Raw genomic sequence first — 24,492 nt, forward strand, 5'->3', positions numbered from 1 at the left:
GGAGGGGAGGGTTGCTGGGCCATATGCTTAATCGTATGAAAAACCGACCAACTTGTCTTCCAGGCTCGTTTCACCATTGTGCGCTCCGGCCAGGAGCTGTAAGTCCCGGGAGCCCCAGCTTCCTGCTGACACTTAGCGCGGTCTGTCTTAACTTGGCCTCTAGGTGGGTTTAAAATTTCCATTTCCTGTAACTAATGATGTTAATATATTTTCGTGTGCTTATTGGCTATTCTTACATCTTCTTTTGTGATGTACGTTCAAATCTTTAGCCTTTTCTTAAAAAATTGAGTTGTTTGGAGATCATGAAACATTCTGGGTACAGAGCTCTTATCAGATATAGGTACTGAAAAGACTGTTTCCCAGCCTGCCTTTTCATTTGATTAATATTGTCTTTAGAAGAGCGAAGACTTAATTTTGATGAAGTCCATCTTGCCAATTTCTCCTGTGACAGTTCACGCATTTTGTGCCTAAGGAATCTTTACCCCCAAGGTTCCAGGGATTTCCAGCTGTGAATTCTGCCAGCTTCCCTTGTCTCCGGCATCAGTGCCTGCTGCCTGGTGTCCACGGTCCGAAAACAGCTTTTCCCTGTACCTCACCCTGTCTTCCAGTCGCGTGGGCTGGGAGGACAGGGCATTTCCTGCCGCTCCGTGGTGCCCCTCGGTGACGGGCTGCGAGCCCACGTCCTCATCACTCGCCCATGCTCCTGCCTGCAGCTCAGGACTCTTCCTCAGATGTCACGTGCCCTCCTGGCACCCCGTGAAGACGGCATCTGGTAGTTTTCCCACGTGCATCCTCAGGCTCCCCACTGAAATCCCCTGCGAGGATGCATACCTGTGATGGCCCGGGAGTGCCTTCTGGGAGCTATGGCCATCACGAGAGGGACACCTCAGCTAGAGCAGACCTGCGTGTCTCCAAGGATGCTGCCTGAACACGGGACGTCGGCAGCTGGCGGGCAAAGGAGGGGTTTGGCTCGACCATGTGGAGCGGGTCTCGCAGAACCCTGGATGTGCTGACGCCTGTGAACGCTAAGTGGGGCCAGGATGCACGGTGCTTCCCCAGAGGACCTGCCGAGGGAGGCGTGTGGAGGTAGGGCACAGCCCCTCCCAGGACCTCAGGTATGTGGGCAGACGCAACCGAAGGCTAAGTGAGGGGAGTGGGCCAGGTGCCGCCTGGTGGGCTCCAGGGGGAACTGGGGCGGCCTCGGCACGCGCTTCCTTCCGTGAAGTAACCAGCAGTGCGGGTGGGCCTCACCTGGGTCACCAGTCCCTAGAAAGCTAATGAAATGAACTCGGATAAAAACCGTACATAGGTGGAACGGAATGCTATCAACTGTCCTGTAGTTTCTAGAGCCAGTTATTCCATCATGGAAGGTCAGTAGTTTGGTCTGGTTAGATTTTATTTGATAAAAACACCACATTGCTTCCCGCCCAGTTCTTTATATTTGTTTTCTAGGTGAGGGCAAAACTACTTTATTATTTATTTTTGAAGAAGCTTAACTTCGAAGCATCTCCCTCCATTCCTGCCAAATCCAAGGAACTAATGCTTCAGAGAATTACAGGCGCCTCGTTTAAGTGATGGACATGCAGAGAAACTTCAAATAAAACTTTCAGTGAAGTCTGATGATAAACAGGAGCTTTAAAAATAACGCGAGCTACGCTGACGGGCTCAGGCTGCAGACGGGAAATCAGGCCTAGGGGTGTAATTCCACGAACTCAGGCAGTTCTTATCTAAGGAGTAACACCTCTGCCCCTTGACATTTCCTTTTAAACTTCCAAATCCACGCTTTGAAAAATGGAAAGTGAGAATGGTTATGCTTTTTCTTTGGCCTCCGAGGAAGAAAGGCACTGGACAAGCTCAAGACATAACCAGCACTACTGTGCAAATTCTGTGCTGTTTAGAGTAATTAACGTGATAATTATTGCAAAGACTTAAGCAAGCAACGGAAAAATGTAAAAAAATTTGTAGCTTTCTGTACCTTTAGGCTTTTCCCTCTCTTTGAAGGACTCCAGGAACTCCTGCTGCGATTAAGGGCAGGCTGCCTGAACTGGCCCAAGGCCCGCCCCACAGCCAGTGGCAGTGAAGCCTTTATCCTGACCTGGGCCTGGGGGCGGGGGAGGGGCAGTGCTTCCCCTCCGCCTCCAGGGACCTGGGCAGGGTCCACATGAGTTCCGTGGGGAAGGATAGGCTCTAATTTCCACAAGAACCTAACCTGTTCAACAGCTCAAGCCACACAGGAGCCAGGGGCGGAGGGGAGAAACGATGGAGCCCCGGGGCGAGGGGGACCGGGATCCAGCCCCTGCGGCTCCTGGGCGGCAAGCCGGGCGTTCAGGGATGCGTCCACGTGGCAGGAGAGCGGCACCTTCACCTCACACCCCCGCCACTGCCCCGGCCCCCCGCTGCCGAGCTCAGCGCCCTGTCCTCTTCGGGGCCCAAGCACCCGCCCCAGGGCTCCCTCTTCCTGGAAAGCTCTCCTGCGCCCACACCCCGGGCTCGGCCCACTCCTCGCCAGCCTCCCGCCGCCCCTCCCGCCTGCCCTGCGCCCCCAGACACCCCCAGAGCTGGTCCCACCAGGTCCCCGGTTCGCTCTGACGTCCACTCTGCAGACACGGGCGTGCGGAGGCAGCGGACGCCCTTGGCCCGGGGGCAGGAGGCCAGGACACAGGACGGGAGGCCGAGGGAGCCCCGTCACTCGCGACAGGACCTCGCCCGCCCAGCTTCGCCCTGAAATCAGCCCACGTTGCGCCCCTGATGCCCCGATGCCTCTCGCTGAAATCCCCGGGATTCTCGGGGTTCAGGGAGCCGCCAGGCGACACGCATGTAACCGTGCCCTTGAACCGGGCTCCACGGGGTGCGATAACCCGCTGGCTTGTCCTCCGCCGACCCGGGAAGACGCTGAGGCCGGGAGACCCGTGTCCTAGGGATGCGGGGGGACAGGACGGCGCTCAGGACGGCGCTGGGACACGTGTGCTAACCGCTGTCGCCTTCACCACGCGGTGGAGGGGCCCGGCCCGCGGCTGAGGGGCTTCGCGGAGGAGAGAAGCCGCGCGCGTTGTTCAGTGCACAGCGGCCGCCACGCTGGCTTTACCTGCTGGCGCCGTCACGAAGGGTGAGGGGAAGAAACTCCGGTCTACTCTTGTCTGACACAGGCCTCCCGCCTTGTAGCTCTGGCAGCGCAACGAGCACAGCCTTCGCCACGGGCCCCGGGCCGCCGCTCTGCGGACGGGCTTCCCAGCTGCCGGGCGGGCGCCCTGAGGATGAGCTTTGTTGCCGCGGAGGCCTTACGGAGTCTGTCCCGGAACGTGAGGTCCCGCGCCAGCACCACCCGTTCTCGAGGTCTCTGCTGCCAACTTCACGCCGCCATCAGGGTTAACCGTGTCCAGCCAGGAGGGCGCAGGCTTCAGGCAGCGGCTCCCCAGCCTGGGAGCGACCCAGTCACCCCCCACCCCCCATGCCGCCGCCGAGGGCTGGAGAAAGTCCCGGCTCCGACACAGTTCCCGACCCAGGTGCGCTGCCCCACATAAACAGAAATTCCATGAGAACCATAACAGCAGCGTCGTAGGAGGGATAAGCGGACACGTGCCGCCTCTGGGTGCCCCACTTCGTGGCTCCGCACAGCAGTCGATTCGTCCTCCGGCTGAGTGTGTGGGAGCCACGCAAGCAAACCCCTGCACGTGCCCCCGGGCTACAAGCCCTCCCGACGTGCCGATGCCACGCCTGCGCGTGATGGGCCCACTTACCCCACCATGAGGAATCCCTGGTACAGAGGGACGGACGCGAAGTAGAAGACGGAGGAAAACACGGCCTGGAGGGAGGAGAGCAGCGCCCGTGACTCACGGTCGGCCGATATGCGCGCAGGCCGCAAGGCACCAGGCGCCCCCGCAAGGCCCCTCCGGACGCCGCACCTGCATCGTGGAGATGATGAGGCCGCGGTGCATGACAAATTGGCTGAGTGCCGCCGACCGCTTGTAGCTGCTGCGCCCGTGCACCACGAGCAGGCGGCCGATGTGCTTGAACTGCGAGACGGAGAAGTCGGCCGCCAGCGAGGCCTGCCGGCCCTCCTGCGACCAAGGCAGAGGGGCCGGGCTAAGGGCCGGACAGAGGCAGAGCGCGGGCCCCGCCCCGGGAGCCGCCCGCCAGCACCCTGGGAGGACCCGGCCTGGTACCGACGGTGTCACGGAAACTAAGCAGGGACCGGGGCATCTTCAAGACAGTTCTCTGAACCTGCCACCCCGCCAAGCGGCTGCGGGTTCAGCACTGTGGCCTGATTCACAAAGCAGAGGGGCCCGGGATCCAGCCTGTGTCCAGGTCTCTCTGGGTGTTTTCACGTGAGCACAGGAGGCAGACCACAGCTCCCGACCGGCCGGGAGACCCGGACATCCGAGCGCGGGCCGTGTGTGTGAGGCTGAGAGAGGGTTGCGGGGATTCGGGGAGCGGCCCAGGTGCAGCCCCGCACAGCTCGGGGACCAGGAAGGTGCCCGAGTCCCGGCAGGACGTGCCTGTCCTCTACGTGCCCTCGTGGAGCTGCTCCCTCAGTGCGTGGGTCCGCCTCCCCCCAGCCCCCGGCCACGCGTGTGAGCAGGCTGACCAGGGGCCTGGCGGGGACAAGGGACAGACGCACCTTCCCCTCGATCCCGATCCCGCAGTCCGCTGCCTGGATCATGCTCACGTCGTTCCCTCCGTCACCTGGAAACACGGAACGCGGACGTGAAGTGGGAACCTGCGAGGGGCCGGCTTTCCTCGCCAACCGGCAGACGGGGTTTCAACACCCAGGAAGACGGGGGGAATCCACCGGGCGGGCAGGAGGGAGCCGGGCGCACGTCCCCGCGCGTTTCATTTCAGGACCCTGGCTCCCCAGACGCCCCCGCTCACCGATGGCACACGTGCGTCTGCCCGTGTGCTGCTGCAGCAGCCTGACGATGTGGGCCTTCTGCGTGGGCGTGCAGCGGCAGCAGACCACGGCCGGGCACTGGCAGGCCAGCTCCACGAACTCGTGCTCGTAGTACTTCAGGCAGACCTGGGGGCGGCAGGAGCGAGGCCGGGCTTCAGGGCACGGACAGATGGCCGGAGGACGGGTGGACGGAGCCCGCACGCAGGCTGTGGGGAGGGCTCCAGGGAAGCCCTGGACAAGCCCATCTGCCTTCAGGGGATGCCAGCACCACCTTCCGGGGTTGGCTGAAAAGGTCTTTGGTCTTTAGCACACAATACCCTCAGCGACGATCCTTAGTTCCCCATCTTGGTGGGGAAAATAAAAATTCCCCAAAGCTGCCTGAAGTCTGTGGGGTCCCGTTGCTGAGCTGGACACCCCGAGAGTCACCCCACACGAAGGACAGGAGTCAGAGATGAGGGTCCTGAGCCCCCAGGGCGCCGACTACCACCAACAGCACATCCGCCTGCAGGAGAGCCGTGTGGGCGCCCGTGCCCCGCGTGAAGAGGTCAAGACGCAGTCCCAGGCCCTCTGCCACCTAAAACCTGGGTGGTGAGCGAAAACCCGCGTTCACGGCAGGTACTCAGCAGCACAGACGGACACAGTATCCCCGCTGAGGGGAGGAACCACCGCAGGACCCAGAAGCAGAAACAGCGACGCCACCTTTGGGGAGCGGGACTGGGGTGCTGGCGGGAGGGGGGATGTGCGCTCCAGCCTGCGGTTTCCCTGGGGCCGGCTGGCTGCCAGGAAGAACATGTGGATTTGGGGGACAGAAACAGCAAAAGGATTTCAATAAAAACACACTCACAGAAGCGTGCTTAACACAAGTAGCTACTTTTGCTCCCTCCCCAAGCCCCAACTACAGAGAGGTTTCAAAAAAGACATCGACCTACAAGGAGGGGCTAGAACGGAGGGGAAATTCGCAAAACGCTTTGGGCTGGAAAGCAGACAGCCACGTGCACGCGGCTCGGCTGCGAGCAACCTGAAGCCAGCGGTGGGACCAGCCGAGAACACGCGAGGCCCAGGCCCCTCACCCCTCCTCACGCGCAGCCAGGGGGTGGGGGGCCGGGGGGGGAAACGGAGCCCTTCTGCCCTGGAGAGGCCGGCCTCACCCTCTGGACGAGGGGCGGGAGGCGGAGCGAAGAGACAGAAGGCGGGAAAGGAAAGGGGGCTCGAAGGCCGGCTCAGGCCCCAATCAGTGCTGCCAGAGTTGGAAAGGAGGGGACAGTCATCCTTCGTCCCCCAGAACCAAGGAAGTGTGATCCGTGGACAGGGACTGGACCGCACTCCTTGGCACCATCAAGAGGGCGCTGCACTGGGCAGGAGCTGGGGCTCAGGGAGTCTGGGACCAGCAGGTGCTGGACCGACTCAGCGGCTGGATGGAGGGCCCAGCCCGGGGGGGACCAGACACCGCGGGCTCCGGGGAGACCGGAGGGCAGGTCGCGCAGCACCGGGCACCACGGAAACAGGCGACCCAAGCGTGAGCTCACAGCGCTGCAGGGATGGGGGTGTGCCGAGCCGGCGAGGGGTCCCGGGTCCCGCACACGCAGCGAGAGGGACAGGAGCAGAACTCAGGAGGCCGCGGCAGCTGTGCAGACGCCGCGGCGCAGACAGAGAAATGCAAACGTGAGGCCAGAGCTCAGCCAGCGAGCTGGGCAGTCAGCCAGGGGCCCGCGCGGCTCCCATAAAACAACACACACGCAGTGAACACCCGCGAGGCTGGGGGCGTCCCCGGGGTCAGCTTGTGGGGACGGCACGGCGGGGAGCACGGGGCGCCCTCCAAGTCCTCCATCCTGGGCACGGGCGGGTGAGAGCGCTGCCGTTGGCCCCCATTGTCCAGGCCCCGCGGTCCCGGTGGCTCCGCGGAAGCAGCCACGCAGAGTTGGGATGCGCGGCCCCGGCAATGCAGCAGGCGGGAGAGCCAGCCGGACACGGCGCCATCTGCACGCACGTGGCCACAGAGGTCGCACCGTCTCCGCTGCTCCTGACGTCCCGTCCAACCCCCAGCCCCCCCGCCCCCGCCAGGCTGGCCTCAGTGGCCACATTGACTGGGTCACCAGAGGCTGCGCTGCTCCGCCCAGACTTCTGGAAACATCTGAGAGAGCCGCGGGCAAAAGCTGCAGGGGGAGGGGCCCCCAGCACACCCCCCACCCGACGGCTCCAGCCATTGCGACCCTGGCGCCAAGCGGGCCGCCCAGCCCCACGTGGGGCCTCCAGGAGCAGAGGGTCCTGGGTACCAGGGCCGCTGCTGGAAACACGCGTTTGGATAAACTGAGATCATGGCTACCAGAGCCAGGCTCCAAGGCGGCCACGCCAGGAACGAAGAGCAGGCCTCCAAGCGCCCGAAGAGCTTTGAACGAGCCCAAGACAGACCAGCGCCAAAGCCGTAAGGACCAAGTTCTCACTGCGACATGGCCCTGGCCTCTTCTCAGGCTCCACCTGCACACATCACTGCTGTGAGCAGAGACGTCAAAACCAGTGGAGAGGGCAACGCAGGCTGATAACACGTCTGACTGAGGAAGCCCACAGTCCACTGGACAGACAGGGCCCAGCCTCATCTCCAGGGAGAAGGACAGACACACAGACACCTGCTTGGTCAGGGCCCAGTCTCACCTCCAAGGAGTCCCCGGATATGACCAGTGCACAGTCATGCTTCCTTCGAAAGGCATTCAGTTCCAAATGGGCTTCTCCCCGACTGGTTACCTCCATGAAAGGGGAAGAAGTGCCCAGTTACAACACTGTTTAAGCCACACAGTCAAACAAGCCCTTTAGACACTCCTAAAACCGGAAAGTGCTTTACACAGGAAATTCCATAGCCAGCCGCTCTTTCAAATTTCTCCTACAGTGATGGGAATAAATACCTACTAATTTAATACGAATTGCTTTCCAACGTGTGGCAACTCAAGGCAGGAAACGTACACTGTAAAGTGCAGGGCAAGTACCACAATTACAGTAAGACAAAGTGAACAGAACTGGCTTGTCAAGAAAGAGGGACAAACGGCCCCCCACCACTGCCCCCATGAGCTAACAGGCGCCTTTGCGTAGCTGGGGAAGACAACTGGCTTTTCTCAATATACGCGGGTAAGAGAGCATGATGACCGTTAACTGAAAGTCTCTCTACTTTCATAGGGCAGTGGGGGTGTGTGTGAGTGTTAACGCCAGGGATGCCGTTCTGCATAGTCACAGGTCAACACACCTCAGCATCACAGCCCGAGGAAGCTGAGTTCCTCGTGGCCACACAGCAGGGAGGGACGGAATGACCTAAAATCGAGGCTTCATTTAAAGACGCCTCTTTTCATAACATGCCAAGTGATACAAAATGCTTTTATAAAACTGTTTCTGTTGTCTCTACCATGGGTTTCAACTTATTCTATCAGTTCAAGCAAACTGAGTTATCTGGAAGATTGAATGATGGCAAAGAGTAAAATCAAGTCATAATCTTGAAGTATCGTTAATTTTTGAATGAAAATATTTCAGAAACCAACATACTAGTTTTTGACATTCTTTCTGTGGAGATTTTATGGGGCATAAAAGAAATGATATATTACAGGACTGAAATAAAAAGCTTCATGGGTCCAGGTTAATCAATCCAGACTCATCTTTAAATAGGTAGGCTTTATTGTGGAAATTTTATTTGTGGGGCTATAACACTGCAAAGTCAACAAAAATTGATCTGAAGCTTTATCAGAATCATTAATAATTTAATTGCAAATAGTCGTCTGCAGGGCCTAATTTGTGATTCTGATGCTTCGAAATAAACTACATTTACATGTAAATTATATTCAAATCACTATTTCTGTAGGTGCAAGGGCTTCCTTCGGAACAGAGACACACAATGTCTGTTCAGCTGCCATCAATCAAGACCCAAGAAACTTTTATTTTTTGTTTGAATCAAATTTCATCATAACTCGTAGATACAGTAAACACACAAATTTCGATCATTTCTATTAACTTTCTTTGATCTAATTGAGGAAGATCATTTAATTTGAAGATGGCAGTAGATTAAAAACACATTTCTACTTTGTATTTAAAGCTTGTTTCACAAAAGCAGCTTCTGGACCACATGTATTGTGTCTAACTAATAGACAAACGTCATTTTTTTCTCAATATATACTTTTATAAATTGAACAGAAAATGACTGCAGTATGTCTATTTTAAAACAGATATTTAGTTGTTAATAATTCTAATAGTACAACAGAAAAATACTCTTGAATTTAGACCTTGTTTCACTCTACCAAAAGCAGCTTTTTTTTTTTTTTTTGCAGTACGCGGGCCTCTCACTGTTGTGGCCTCTCCCATTGCACAGCACAGACTCCGGACGCGCAGGCTCAGTGGCCATGGCTCACGGGCCCAGCTGCTCCACGGCATGTGGGATCTTCCCGGACCGGGGCACGAACCCATGTCCCCTGCCTCGGCAGGCGGACTCTCAACCACTGCGCCACCAGGGAAGCCCAAAAGCAGCTTTTTGATCACATTTAATATATGTAACTAATAGAAATCTATTTCTAACGTGTTTTTATAAACTGAGTAAGAAACTTACTTCTCTTTTAAAATAGTATCTATTAATTAATAAATAACTGCGTATACATTCTCACAAAACCAGTAAGTTTCAATTCAAAACATTTAAAATTCAAAGTGATGTGGACGTGCACTTACCGGCCTGAAAACGTGTGTGTCCTGCGTTCGAGACACCAGGTGAGAACTCTTGGCGATGCACGTGGCCGTCTCCAGTTTATCGCCCGTCAGCATCCATATCTAAGAAACAGTTTCAGCTGGTGAACCCCAACGCTATCACGTGTTCATCTGAAAAGTGTCTGCCCTTGAAAAGATATCTGCACATCCGTGTTTTCAGCATCACTATTGACAACAGCCAAACCTGAAGCAACGTGTGAGTCCACGGATGGACGATGGAGAAGCCAAATGTGGTCCATCCATACAATGAATATTAAAAAGGCAGGGGATCTGACACCTGCAACACTATGCTGAGAGAAACAAACCAGTCACAACAGGACAAACACCGCATGATTCCACCTGAATGAGGTCCCCAGAGGAGTCAGACTCTAGAGACAGGAAGGAGATGGAGGGTGCCCGGGCTGGGGGAGGGGGAGCTAGCGTTTCACGGGGACAGAGTCTCAGTCTTACAGCATAAAGAGTTAAGGCAGGCGGAGGGTGCTGCTTGTTACACGACAGTGTGAATGTACTTAGTGCCACTGCACCGTGCACTTAAAAATGGTGAAGACGGTAAACTTTACATCATGCACATTTTACCACAATAAAAGTCTCTGCCAACTTGCTTAACTGAAACAGGTAAGAGCAAAGTGACGTTTAGACACAGCAGCAGAGCTGAGGCAGGTGAACGACAGGCGATTAGGAGCCTCGCGGCTGGGACTGAGGAGGACGCCTGAGTATGTCAGAAGGCCATGTCTACACGGCCTCGCAGGCCAAGCAAACAGGCCCAAGGACCACAGGCCGAGGGCTTGCAGATTTAGGGGGACCCTGACATCCTCGTTGTCACTTGTGTGAGTTTTTCGGTTGAAAACTGAGGTTCAAAATAGGTAAACGGGCAATAGTTAACCTGAAAGTTGTTTCGTATCAAATAAGTCATGTCTAATAACACCACTAAAAAAATATATTTTTTTAAAATCTATCCCTTTTATTTTACTTTTTATTTATTATTATTATTTTTTGGCCACGCCGCATGGCTTGTGGGATCCCAGTTCCCAGACCAGGGATTGAACTCAGGCCGCGGCAGTGAAAGCCCAGAATCCTAACCACTAGGCCACCAGGGACCTCCCGAACACCACTTTTACTTAAAAATATCAAACACATGCACATATTGTATGTGTAAACGTCCCTAGACTGAAAAGAGAGCAAAACCAGGACACTTCATGCAGAACAGGATGGTTTACGTATCTTTTCTATAACAGCAGCAATTTCTTGCTACCATCTGACTTTTCAGATGTGTCACGTGTATCATACATAAATACGCATTTTTGGGAACTTACACGGTATACTGGTTCTCTGCTTAGGCACAATCTACCTGGGGCTCTTTGCAGTGTCTGAGGCTTTGTGTTTTTTACTTATGTTACACATTAATATTCACTTTACTGAGCCTGGATCTAAGACAACGACACGTCACCGTGACCAAGTTGGGGACAATTAACCCCATAGAACAAGAAGTCCCGCTGCTGATAACTCAGGGACAAGTGTGGCCTGGCCGAGCGCCACGTCTCGGGCTCAGAGGATGGGCTGAAACCACATCCTTGAACTATAACGGGACAAAAGAGTCTGCTTCTCCTGACGGAGCATGAGAAGGGAAAAGGGCAGAAGCCCAGCAAGTCTTACTGACTTCAGAGCTTAGCAAGCAGCTAATACAAAGCACCCAAATCTTTACACAAGAAACGCGCAGGCCTCGGCTGTGCTGACAAGCCAGCAGCGACACCCAAGAGCGAGACTGACGGGGAGCTCGTGAAAACCCACAATGGAACGAGCAGGCTGTCTGCCTCTAGTCAATCATGTTCCTCCACGCAAGCTTCTGTCGCACAGGCTTAGATCGGGTCACCGTTCTGAGGCTGAACTGCTCTCTTCCACTCTGACTAGCACCTGGACAGCACACGCAGATGCCAGCGGCCGCCCCTGCCACGGCCCTGAACGGGCGGGGAGGCTCCGACATCTCCCCCGCCCAGAGGCCTGGACGGCAGGGGCCCCCTTGCCGTGCCCGTCACAGGGCCCTCATCAAAACGTGCTGAGTGTATTGTTATTTGAAGCCGGCCACGGCTTTGCCTTCTGACATTTTCCTCCAGTTCTCTCTCTCTGCTCCAGTTAGACACAAGTATTTCTTTTAAAAGCAAGCTGTACTTATTCCATTCTCAGTCCTCGAGGCAGCACTGAAATGCATTTTCTCAGCCATCTGTAACTGAACTTCAGCTTTCGTGAGAGCACAGGTAAGTAAGGCAAGAAACCAGTTTGCTGAAAACTAAAACACCACAACTTGCTAATCTCCCCTGGACCCGAAGAGGACAAACCGTTAGAAAAAGCCAGCAGGTCAGTAGGTCAGGCAGGGGGCATCATGCGGTCTACGGGGCAAACCTCCCCACGCGGATAAAAGGCGCCGTGGGGAGCAGCTCGGGCCGGGACAGGCCTCAGGCTGCCGTGAGGACGCCCGTGGCCGGGAAGGCAGCCAGGAGGAGACGGCCGCCGGGAAGGGGGCAGCAGAACCGCTGCGTCTGGGTGACGGGCGGGGCGGGCCAGGGCTCCGCGGGACGCGTAGAGACCTCCGCTCACCAAGGCCCTCACCCCCTCCACCTCGGCGGGTTTCCCGGGACCACCTCCAGGGGGCGCCCGCTCCCTCGCGGTACCTTGAGGCCCGCGTTGCGTAGCATCTCCAGGGTGGGCCGCACGTCCGTCTGCAGCTGGTCTTCCACCCCCGTCAGGCACAGCAGCTCCATCTCCCGCTCCAGGCTCTCCACCACGGCGGCCACCTTGAGCGTCCTGTCGTGGATGCTCAGCTTGGCCTGGTTGTAGCGGTTCTGAGGACAGGCGGGTGGTGCTGTGACTCGCGCGGGGCTGGCCGAGGCGGGGACACCCGCGGCGCCGCCCCCGTGTGCACCGTCTCCCCGAGGCCACGGCCGCTCACCTCGAAGTCCTGGTACTGCTCGTCTGTCAGCGCCCTCTTGGCCACCACGAGGGTGCGCAGGCCTTCGCGGGCCATGTTGCCGCACTGGAAGAGAGAGGCAGGTCACACGCGGCCCGGCCGGCCCGCAGCCTCGGCCACCGCTCCTTGCAGCCACGGCCACGTCCTCCGCTAGCTCATCCCGCCCTGCTCCCCAGTCCTAGCTCCGTCTCGTTTCTAACAAACACACATCTGGGGGCAAAGAGGGGAGCCTGCGCGGAGAGGAAGGGGCTGCCCCCCAGGCACCGCCGCCTCGGCTCGCGGGCATCACGTCCACACAGAGGATGGGCTCGCACTGCAGGCTTTACAAAATCGCCCTTTCCGCTGCATGACGGACAGCGTAGGTGTGTTTTGTTTTCTTAGTATTTGGGGAACACACGTTGATAACCAAGAATCCAGCTTGGGAGCTTCTGTGACACAGAACAGCCCCCTGTAAACTCAGGCTCTGAGTACCTGCTGGCTTTGGATAAAGTGAAAGGCTTTCCCCACGACAAGAGTATTAACAACAAAGACTGCGGTGGGAGGGTGTGGAAAGATTTATCGATGGGAGAAACTACAATGTTGGAAATAAATGCACAAAGGATTTTTAATAAAGTTATCTGAAAAACAGTCTGACATTATCTGTCTGTTGCAAGACATTTATCGATTTGACCTCATAAAGCTAAATAAATTAAACAAGGATTTTATAATTAATTGCACATCATTATGACCCAAAGTAATTTTTATGGCATTTTACTAGGTCTTCAGGGAGTTTAATTTATTCATGTCCCTGATTAAATCCAGTGCCTGAAGGAGCTATTGATTCATATTGCCAATACCGTCATGGACGTGGGCTGTGGCCCCTGGACTGACAGACTCCTGGCCTGAAGGGGGGTGGACACGCTTGAGCCCCACCGACAACATGCGCACAGTGAAGGGGGTCACACTCATGAATTCAGTGGTTTAGTTTTACTCTGAAATCTAAGTTTTTACAAATACATAAATGCAAACAACAAGTCATCTCATGAAGCTAAATACAAATCGTATTTGTTCAGGGAGAATTTGAGGAAAATATAGGATTGGTTATATTTGGATCTTATCTCCACATTTAAAGTGAATCCTATGTACGTATTAGAATTAAATTCTAACTAAAATATCCTGGTAAATAATTTAGGTTACAAAATAACTATCATGTTAAAGTATAACTCTAGTTACATGCACAATACTATTCAGAATATTCTAGTGAATGATTAGGGATGCTTTCTGTTTTTACACCAAAATAAAATTTTCTTCATAAGGACCCACTTGCACACATCTACATGTATTCACACAGAAACCAAAAACAGTAGTTGTTCACCCAGAAAGTACAGTATTTATAATTGACAGTACTCCTATCCTCTCTGCTTTATGAACCGACAGTGTCTGGTGTGAAACCTGGCATCTTGATTCACTCCAGTGACACCAGCAAGTACCTACAAGTCGGAGAAAGGACGCCGTGCTTCTGTCACTGCCCTGAGTTTCATAAAAACATCTGCACAATGTGAGACAGCTCATACCTCCTCCTCTAGCCAGTCATTATACTGGACGACGGTGGACATGGCAACGTCGGCACCTTTCATATAGAACGTGATCTCTGCTGTGGACTCGTCCTGTAACGAGACGGGAGTGAACACAGACATGTTGAGGCCACGCTGCGGCTACTGGGGGGCTGCTCTAACGGGAACGCACCAGGAGGGCAATTCTCTGTGAACCCACTCCCCTGGGTGAGTTACTCAGACACCTTCTAGGCAGGGCTGTGTCCTCCCTACATGTTCAGGCCACCAGGAACCGACAGCGTAATTGTGGCTCTCAAGATGCTGTGCTGAGGGTTTTGAAATAAAATCTGTAAATGAATATACGCCTTGGACTGCAAGGTAAATTCTCTCAAATTTCCAGAGCTTGAGTGAATAAGCTTCTTAGTTTAGCCAACTTCCAAGATGTATTTGTGGTATTCGCTACAAAAAATGTAATAGGGGTATATTTAGCAACGTTATGGTCATAAATCATTCTTCAGGTGAACTCCGGCTGCGACTGCTGTGGGAAACAAAGCAGCGCGAGCCGATTTCAAACATTCATGAGCATCTACTTATCCTGCCTCAGCCGTCTTAGGAAAGTTGTTTTAAATCATGACTATTAGAGCCACACCAGCTTCTCAGCATAAATTATCAGTTTGGATTTTATTATTACAAAACACTGTGACGAGCATAAAGCCCTGGAGTGAGCCTTAAGAGACCGCTGCAGTGTCCTCACAGTGACCAGAGGAGGCACCCAGCTCGGGGTCAGAGGCCAGCATACCCTGACGATGACCCCCATCCGCTTGCTCTCCGACGTGAAGGGGAAGGTCTGCAGGATGCAGTAGGTCAGGATCTGGCCGCTGGGGGTCCTCAGCTGCATGGACGTGAGGTCTCTGTTGACCAGAGTGAGGCCGACGCTCTCCGTCCACTGCACCAGGGCCACCTGCGGGAGACCAGCGAGACGTGAGGGCACTCGCTCCCCGGGAAGGGGACATCAGGCCAGCGGTCAGTGAGCTCGCCGAGATGCCACCAAGAGACGAAACTGACCACATCCAGGCCCTGCTGTTTCTGAGGCCGCGTCTAGTATTCGTTACAGGGAAGCGATACGCAGCGAGACTGAGGGCCTTGGTCTTACCGTCTAAGATAAAGGCCGTTGGTGAGCACACTTGTGCTGCGATTTGTGTTACCAGCTGCCTACAGCTAGGGTTTAAAATCTATGCGGAGCGCCCGCCGGGCTGGACAGCTCGGACAGCAGGTGGGGCTGGGCTCGAGGACACCCGCGACAGTGATGCCCTGAATCCCTCATGTGTCTCAATCACGGACCAACTGGCGACTGGGGGCTCCACAGCCAGCACGCCTGCAGGGAGGGCAGGCCCGGGCGCCAAGCCCAACTCCTATAGTTGGAAGCCCCGTGACCTGGTCCTCTGCGTACTGAGGCTCACCTGCCTGTTCTGTGGAAGATGTATTTGCAAACTGTTCTAAAGGGGAAACGATCAGAGGAGGCTCCCTGGCATGTGGCAAGGACTCAAAAATAGAAAGTATTCTTACTTACAATCCTTTATGATTTAAACGTAAAAATCCTAGGTGGAAAAATAATTTTTAAAGTTCACCACTTATGCATAGTAATTTTTATGACAGTAAGTGTTTTCAGAAAAAAATTGTCTCTAAAAGCAACTTCACTGCAAGAAATTCATGACGTGCTGCCCCCGCCGTGCAGGTGAGGGCCCCGCGGCCGCAAGCAGTGGCTCCTTCCCCCTGGGGGCTCTGGGCCTCTCCTGACCCTGGCGCCTCGCCCTCACCTGCAGTTCCTTTCACCACCTGTGCTTTTAGCGTTTGACCTGGGGTTCTGAGAAATCGTATCACTCAAGAGCATTTTAAATTCTGTCTAGCGTGCAGATGTTACTGTTCTCTCCTAGTCATTCCTGAAAACTCCCGTCTGACGAGATCCTCAGCAGCTCTGGTGCCGAGGTGAGACCGCTCAGTTCGGAATCCTCGAGCTGCCGTGTACCAGCTCCGTGAATCTGGGTGACAGGCTGCACCCCTAAGCCCCGGTCTCCTCGTCGATAAGATGGTGACGACCTCCCAGGGTTACGCTGAGGTCTGACCCACCCGTGGGGCGTTTGGCACATTGATGATCAATGTCAGGGTTTCACCCTCCGCCCTTTCTCACGCAAGCCATTTAGGCGGAGCGGGAATCACTTTACGAATGAGGTTTTCCAAGTAATTTTCCACAAATATAACTGGAGAAAAGTCCCGACAAGCTTGTCAAGTGTCTGACATTGTGGGGTGGGCCGCATGCTACGGGTGGACAGGGCGTCCGAAGGCAGCGAGGCAGAAAAAGCCGGCGCGAGACACTTTCTGGGGCTGCAGGGGCGCCCCGTGGGGCGGGGATGCCCTGGGGCACAGCCGAGGGCGACACTTTAAGTCGCCTGTGCCCGTCCCTTGGTGCCTGGCTCCCCACACACTCCCACATGGCTTTCCTGAAAGGGGTCCAGGACAGATGGTACCCAGCCTCTCCCGGAAAGGGTGACTTTAGTTCCCAAACATTTTCTAGGATTTTGCAAAGGACCTAAACAGACAAGCGGGACGACTGTTTCAGAATAGTAAAGACATACTTTTTTATACGGTTTTAAATTACAATTTCGTCTTATTTTATACGTAGTCAATGCATCAGAATTCATCTTATAAAAACTTCTGGTATTTTAAAAAGTGTACATGGTAGAGTCGGCCTGTGATAAACAGGTTACAGCAGCTTCGGAGAAGCAGGAGTGGGAGTGAGGGTCATGCTGAGGGTCATGCTGAGGGGGGTCCCGGGGCCCCGGACTTGCAGCTGGCGTCTCGAGGGAGCCCTGCGCCGACCAGGCCCAGGATGCGCGTCCAGCAACCGCCAGCGAGCCCAGCCCCCAAGCCCACCCAGGTGGGCCGGGCCAGCTCGGGAGTGAGAGCCCACCCTGGACAGAGAAGGCGGAGCCGAAGGAAGGACATCCTCCCCGCAGCTGGGCAGCCCGAGGGGCGGCACTCACGCACAGGAGCTTCCAGCAGAGGAGAGGACAGACCGACGCCGCACCAGACGGCCCGACAGCCCAGCGGCCGAGGCCGCAGCAAGGCCGCCCGCGGCGGACGCTCCCGCCCCGCTGCCCAAGGGGACACTGGCTGTGGCCACCATACCGCCCGGCAGCGGGGCGTCACAGCCAGTCCACGAGGCTGCAACCAGGGTCTCCACGAGACACGTGAGCGCAGCGGGCTCTGAAGGCCGGGCCCCGCCGGACTCCTGACCCCGTGCCAGTGCCCACTGAGACGGCTTCTTCCCAGCCCCAGTCCTGGTCTGCTGGCAGCAGTGGAGACGCCTGTCAATACTCCTGACACCGGAGTCCAGCTGCTGGCTTACAGGGCGGATGACATCAGCTTTCTAGGGGCCCTGTCAGCTCTGGGGTCCCACGAACGCATTAAATGTGACACAGTGAGTCACCGTGGAGCTCGAATTAGAAGCCGCATGCCCTGGCTTTCCAGCGCATTACTAGGATACTGAAGCAGGCCGGGATCCTAACATGACGCCACGAGGATACAGTACTATAATTTAGAGCATCAGTGATATACTCCAAATTATAGCTCTAAAAGAAGACACCTGGACGTCAGCACGTCGAGAGGGGGCAAGTCAACAGCTCTGCAACCCCAGTGCAAATGTAAAACGAACGTGAAACTCCATAGACTATTTCTATACGACTTCTCTGTGTCTGCAGATGACCCAAGACCCCAAGTTTCGTTTTCGGTTTACACAGTGAAAGGTTACTATTACATTCTGACCTGTAAATTGTATCTCCCTGCGAACACCCTCTCATCTCACTGGGTCCTGCTGCAGTCAGGACCTGAGTTTCTCTATTTGGTGACTCACACCTGTTTATTGTTTAGTTTATGCTTGGTTTCATAACCCACTGGGGGTAGCGACGTATCAGAGGAGTCCGCTGGGCTACTGCTGCCTGGCCCAGCATCTGTACAGCTGTTCCTAGTCAGTAAGCATGTCGAGGTCTCGCTATATAATGCCGACCAGGAGAAGAGCGTTCACACACTCAACACGACGGGCGCTTCCGTTAGTCTTCTAATGTCAGTGCTTAGCGCTGGGCAGGATTCTCTCTGGTGATGTAAAATGTAACATTTCTGAACAGACTTACAAGCCAGCAGCCACGAAGGGGGGACACGAACGTGCAGAACTGGCCGCCACGCGCTCAGCACCTCAGTGGAGGCCGCCACGACGCCCACGGCGACCGGAGGGTCCCCCTGCGGCTTCGAGCTTTGCCACCTGGCCCTGGAGCGCAGCGGGGCTGGGGGAAAGCAGGTCAGCATTCGGGCCGTTCCCTCTGTATGTCTGAAATAAACTAGAGGTGTTCTTTCCAGAAGGCTCTGAGGGGTCACTTACATCCAGTGATACTGAACGTCGAAATCAGAGGAAGGAAAATTTCTAAGGAATGGGCAGTTTGACTCTATTTTCTTCCTGAGGACGTTCAAGCGATTAGACCAAACACACGTCTTGAAAGCATGATGCCTTCCCTACAGCAAAATGAACAGCACGGCTGCCGAGGGTGGAGACTCGCCAGGCGGTCGGAGCACAGTGGGGAGTGGAGGCTGTGCCGGCCAAGGCCTCCCCTGGAGCCCCGTGCAGACCCGCTGGGCACAGTCCACTCGGTGTCCCCCGTGACGGAGCTGAACGTCCAGTGACGGAGCTGGACAACAGCGTGGCGAGCCTGCGAATGGCCTCGGGTCGCCCCCGCCGGCCGCCTGGGCCTCTGCGGCCACACGCCACCAGTCGTCCTCCAGCCTCGCCGGGGCTGCCTGCCGGCTCCCCGTCACCTTCCCCCAAACCCCCCGCTCTCTCCGCTGTGGCTCCCCCTCCCGCCACGCTGCCATGTCCCCCACCCGGGCCTCCAGCAGCCCCGAGACCCCCGATGCCTGCTGTGCTCACTGCTCTACCCTCAGGAACCAGCACAAGACATTCCTTCAATCAGCGAGAACTAACAATCGCTGATTTAAGGTGATTTAACAGTGGCAAGTTCAACGGGACACTGAAGACAGGCGTGAAAACACAGCCGGAGCAGTTTTGGGGTGCTGGCTTGTGTGAGGCAGTCTCCTAGGACCCAGGAAGAGATGGGGATGAAGCGCTAGTCCAGTGTGATCTGGGCTTCGAGCGTAAGAAACCTGATTCTCGCCCTGGATTACTAGTTCACCTCTAACCATTTCTTAACGTGCAAAGTGCCCGTCACCCGAACGAAGCTCCAAGGCTTGCTGTTCCGTGGCTTTACACGGTCACATCCACGTCTGTTTTGGGTGATGCAGTTGTTCAAATCTTTGGCTTCTGTTTAAACAGAGTGCTCGTTTTCTCACGATTGAGTTTTGGGAGTTCTTCATCTATGTTGGTCACTAGTCATTTATCAGATATGTATTTTGCAAACATATCCTACAAACCTGTGCCTTGCCTTCATTTTCTTAACAATGTCTGTCGAAGAACGTAGGATTTTTACCTTTAAGTCTAGTTTATCAATTCTTTTCTTATACAATTTGTACTGTTTGTGACCTACAAAATCGTTGCCTAACTAACTCAAGCCTACAAAGGTTTTCTTCTAGAAATTTTATACTTTTGGTTTTTCATTTAGGTCTATGAGCAATTTGAGTTAATTTTTATAAGAGTGAGAGAGATTAGTTTAGGCTCTTTCTGCATATGGCTGTTCAAATGTTCTGGGTCCCCTAGAGAAATGGAAATAAAAACAAAAATAAACAAATGGGACCTAATGAAACTTAAAAGCTTTTGCACAGCAAAGGAAACCATAAAAAAGACAACCGTCAGAATGAGAGAAAATATTTGCAAATGAAGCAACTGACAAAGGACTAATCTCAAAAATTTACAAGCAGCTCATGCAGCTCAACATCAAAAAAACAAACAACCCAATCCAAAAATGGGCCGAAGACCTAAACAGACATTTCTCCAAAGAAGACATACAGACTCTGCCAACAAACACAGGAAAGGATTCTCAACATCACTAATCATTAGAGAAATGCAAATCAAAACTACAATGAGGTATCATCTCACACCGGTCAGAATGGCCACCATCAAAAAATCTACAAACAGTAAATGCTGGAGAGGGTGTGGAGAAAAGGGAACCCTCTTGCACTGTTGGTGGGAATGTAAATTGATACAGCCACTGTGGAGAACAGTATGGGGGTTCCTTAAAAAACTAAAAAGAGAACTACCATACGACCCAGCAATCCCACTACTGGGCATATACCCTGAGAAAACCATAATTCAAAAAGAGTCACAATGCTCATTGCAGCTCTATTTACAATAGCCAGGACATGGAAGCAACCTAAGTGTCCATGGACAGACGAATGGAAAAAGATGTGGCACATACATATAATGGAATATTACTCAGCCATACAAAGAAACAAAATTGAGTTATTTGTAGTGAGGTGGATGGACCTAGAGTCTGTCATACAGAGCGAAGTAAGTCAGAAAGAGAAAAACAAATACCATATGCTAACACATATATATGGAATCTAAAAAGAAAAAAAATGGCCATGAAAAACCTAGGGGCAAGACGGGAATAAAGACGCAGACCTACTAGGGAATGGACTTGAGGATACGGGGAGGGGGAAGGGTAAGCTGTGACAAAGTGAGAGAGAGGCATGGACATATATACACTACCAAACGTAAGGTAGATAGCTAGTGGGAAGCAGCCGCATAGCACAGGGAGATCAGCTCAGTGCTTTGTGACCGCCTGGAGGGGTGGGATAGGGAGGGTGGGAGGGAGGGAGATGCAAGAGGGAGGGGATATGGGAACATATGTATATGTATAACTGATTCACTTTGTTATAAAGCAGAAACTAACACACCATTGTAAAGCAACTATACTCCAATAAAGATGTTTAAAAAATATGTTCTGGGTCCCATTTATTTAAATAATCATCCTTTCTGCATTGGATTTCCTTGGCATCTGTATAAAAAATCAACTGACATCTTGGTAACAAACTGACATCTTGGTAACAGAAAGTCTTCCAATCCACGTGCACAATATGGTTCTCATATATAGACTGTCCTTGAGTTTTCTTCATTGTCTTACACTTCCCAGCACACAAATCCTACACATATTTTGTTAGATATATCCTTAAGCATTTCATGGGTTTTTTTTTTTTTGGTGCTTTATAAATGGTACATTTTTAAATGTCAGTTTCTAATTGCTCATTGCTAGTATATACAAGCATGAGTAATTTTTGTATATGGCTATCATAATGTACAACTTTGGTAAACTCACTTATTAAATCTTAGTAGAGAGTTAAATTTTTGGTAGAGCCTTTGGGATTTTATATGGAGACAATCTTATCACCTATTAAAACAAGAGACAGTTTTGTTTCTTCCTCTTTTCTGGTCTACCGAGGTTTTATGCTGTTCTTTAGATGCCATTTTGCTAATATATATTTTTCCTGAACATGGTTATTTAATGTGGTTTTCAAAAATAATAGCATTTGGGCTGTGTTTTAATATACTCTCATAAAAATTTAAGCTCATCTATTATACACTCTTCATATGTGTAATTTTATGTGTGTATTCTTAGTCTGCATTCACTGTTTTGTATTATTTACTATTTTTGCCAACAGTTTTTCCATTTTATTTACTTTTCAAAGGATCAGCTTTTGAATTTACTGCTTATTCAATCAGTATAAGTATCATCTGCTCATGTGGACATTTGTGTGCAAGAATCAGCTAAAGTTTATGACAAACCATGAGTGGATGACTTAAAAACAGAAGCGCGTCCCACCCTTAACAGCACTGCTTTTGATTTACTCTAATGTATGCAGTGTGCTGTGGATTTAAATTCACTTTATCGTGTCTGCTTATTGAAGCAGGACTCAATCAGTATATTCAATCAGTATATATCCAACTTTTACGTTTTCCTTTATCTTTTCTTTCTCTTACTTTCCTTTTGTCTTGCCTTTTTCTCCTAAACGTTTTAGTTGGATGCCAACCTCATTTGTTTCGTTTCTTTTTCCCAGTGCACAGCTCCGGTATGATTTGCAAGGCACTACCTAACACATAAGCCGGTGGAGGTGGAGTTTCCATCTGCTGACGGCTCCCAGGAGGTGGTGTCTTAGCGGGAGACTCTCGGTGTTCGCATGGAGGCTGCTTCTGACCACTGGCTTCCCCTGACCACAGCCCCTCTTGGGATGTTATCCCCGTATTGGGTCAGATTGCCGCTACATGGGGTCCTTCTAACAGAACAAGAAAGCTGCTGGGGGCAGGTGGAATTTTTAGGTCTCTGACTCAGAATTCATCTCAGGAGCAGTTAACACACTGCTGCTTGCTTTCCCCATTGGTGTGGCCCTCCCAGTGCAAGGGGCAGAGGAGGTGCCACCTCTTCCTGTTTCCTTTGGATGCTTTCAGTGGTGGTACAGGCCATGTAAGAATGACTATTTCTCTAACTTAGCTTTAAGACATTTCTAACAATGTGATTATTGACAATAATACAAAGGTCAAAATAATTAAAATGTGAGTGTAAAAATTACATATCTAAGTGGGAGCCTAAGCTAAATCTCATCCAGAGGCCACGTTAGCAACACACTTGGGTAATTGTTGTCACAGGCAATTAGTTTATGCTTTCACACTTCTCCATGCTAAGTAACTCGTGCAGGGCAAGATTTTATAATTAATTTTCTCTACAATTCCATTATTCAGAAATTTCTGTTCTATCATTCTTTTTTTAATCAAAGTTTCCTTTTTTCTTGCTTTGTACATTTATTTTATTTTTTTATTCAGTTTTTGCTGCGTTGGTCTCCGCCGCTGCGCGTGAGCCCTCTCCAGTTGTGGCGAGCAGGGGCTACTCTTCGTTGCAGTGCACGGGCCTCCCATTGCGGTGGCCTCTCTCCTTGCAGAGCACGGGCTCTAGGCACACAGGCCTTAGCAGCTGTGGCTTGTGGGCTCTAGAGTGCAGGCTCCATAGTTGTGGTGCCCGGGCTTAGTTGCTCTGCGGCATGTGGGATCTTCCCGGATGAGGGCTCAAACCTGTGTCCCCTGCATTGGCAGGCGGATTCTTAAGCACTGCGCCACCATGGAAGTCCTGTGCTATCATTCTTGAAAAGCTTGGGAGAAGTTTCCTTTACCATATTAGCAATTACACCCGCATAGCTGCCAGCTTTACTCCAGGGACACATTTATTATTATTATTATTATTATTATTATTATTATTATTATTATTATTTGCGGTACGCAGGCCTCTCACTGTTGTGGCCTCTCCCATTGCGGAGCACAGGCTCTGGACGCGCAGGCTCAGCGGCCATGGCTCACAGGCCCAGCTGCTCCACGGCAAGTGGGATCTTCCCGGACCGGGGCACGAACCCGTGGAACCCGTGTCCCCTGCATCAGCAGGTGGACTCTCAACCACTGAGCCACCAGGGAAGCCCCCAGGGACACATTTTTTACCGTGTACTTTATAAATCATAATTCGATCACTGACATGTCTTCACTTTCAATTGTGGTACTACCATCACTGTTATAATTTAATAGAATTATGAACATAACGTGAACCTGCTCGCCTGGAAAAGCTGCCAGTCAATACTCATGGCAGGACGTGTGGTTCGCATGCTGTCCCGCTCCTGAGGGTCACGGACGGGGGCTCACGTCGCAGACAGGGACCTGCTCCCCACAGACATGCTGACGCCACACCACAGTGAGTCCTGCTTCAATAAGCAGACACGATAAAGTGAATTTAAATCCACAGCACACTGCATACATTAGAGTAAATCAAAAGCAGTGCTGTTAAGGGTGGGACGCACTTCTGTTTTTAAGTCATCCACTCATGGTTTGTCATAAACTTTAGCTGATTCTTGCACACAAATGTCCACATGAGCAGATGATACCTACACCCTGAAATAATACTTAATATAGAAATTACATATGTGAGGGACATGGCCACAGAGGAGAAAGGATGTTACCAACAGACAGCAAGTTTACAGGCTTAAGAGTCACTGAAAATCACGGCCAATCAATCTTTCTGAACCAACGCGGGCAGGGGTCTTGGGGTTGCCTCACACTGGCCTAGCTCGCCCGAGGCGCTGCCCCTGAGCTGACTCGGTGGCGCCTGTTGGTAACGCTGGCTCCGTCTCAGCTTCCTGAAGCTGCACTGGACACACAGCTCACGAGGGCCGGATTTTAACTTTGTCCAGGAATTTCCAGGAACATTTAAAGTTTGCTAAGCTGGAGTCTGCTATGCTGAGGCTGCAAAGTGACAGGCAAGTGAAACTTTCCACGCTCTTGGAGAAAATGAAATATTGATCACTTATCAAAAGAAACAGCGACCGGGGCCTAAGTAGGCTGCAGGTTCTGA

The 24,492-nt window shown here is 52.7% G+C and overlaps 1 protein-coding gene across 7 annotated transcripts in view; it reads right to left on the reverse strand.

Annotated features, from left to right (window-relative positions):
• The window catches only part of ATP9B (ATPase phospholipid transporting 9B (putative)), a 224,170-nt gene that overhangs the window by 12,728 nt on the left and 186,950 nt on the right, over positions 1-24,492 (reverse strand). For all 7 annotated transcript variants that reach the window (XM_060121782.1, XM_060121781.1, XM_060121783.1 and 4 more), the window contains 10 exons: positions 14,910-15,071; positions 14,132-14,224; positions 12,561-12,644; positions 12,283-12,453; positions 9,581-9,679; positions 7,538-7,627; positions 4,870-5,014; positions 4,619-4,683; positions 3,903-4,058; positions 3,738-3,802 (listed from right to left, as the gene is read on the reverse strand). In XM_060121782.1, coding sequence (XP_059977765.1) covers positions 3,738-3,802; positions 3,903-4,058; positions 4,619-4,683; positions 4,870-5,014; positions 7,538-7,627; positions 9,581-9,679; positions 12,283-12,453; positions 12,561-12,644; positions 14,132-14,224; positions 14,910-15,071 — 1,130 coding nt within the window. The remainder of the gene's footprint in view (positions 1-3,737; positions 3,803-3,902; positions 4,059-4,618; positions 4,684-4,869; positions 5,015-7,537; positions 7,628-9,580; positions 9,680-12,282; positions 12,454-12,560; positions 12,645-14,131; positions 14,225-14,909; positions 15,072-24,492) is intronic.

The sequence above is a fragment of the Lagenorhynchus albirostris genome, chromosome 14 (genome assembly GCF_949774975.1).
Source record: "Lagenorhynchus albirostris chromosome 14, mLagAlb1.1, whole genome shotgun sequence".
In the NCBI taxonomy this organism is placed as follows: domain Eukaryota; kingdom Metazoa; phylum Chordata; class Mammalia; order Artiodactyla; family Delphinidae; genus Lagenorhynchus; species Lagenorhynchus albirostris.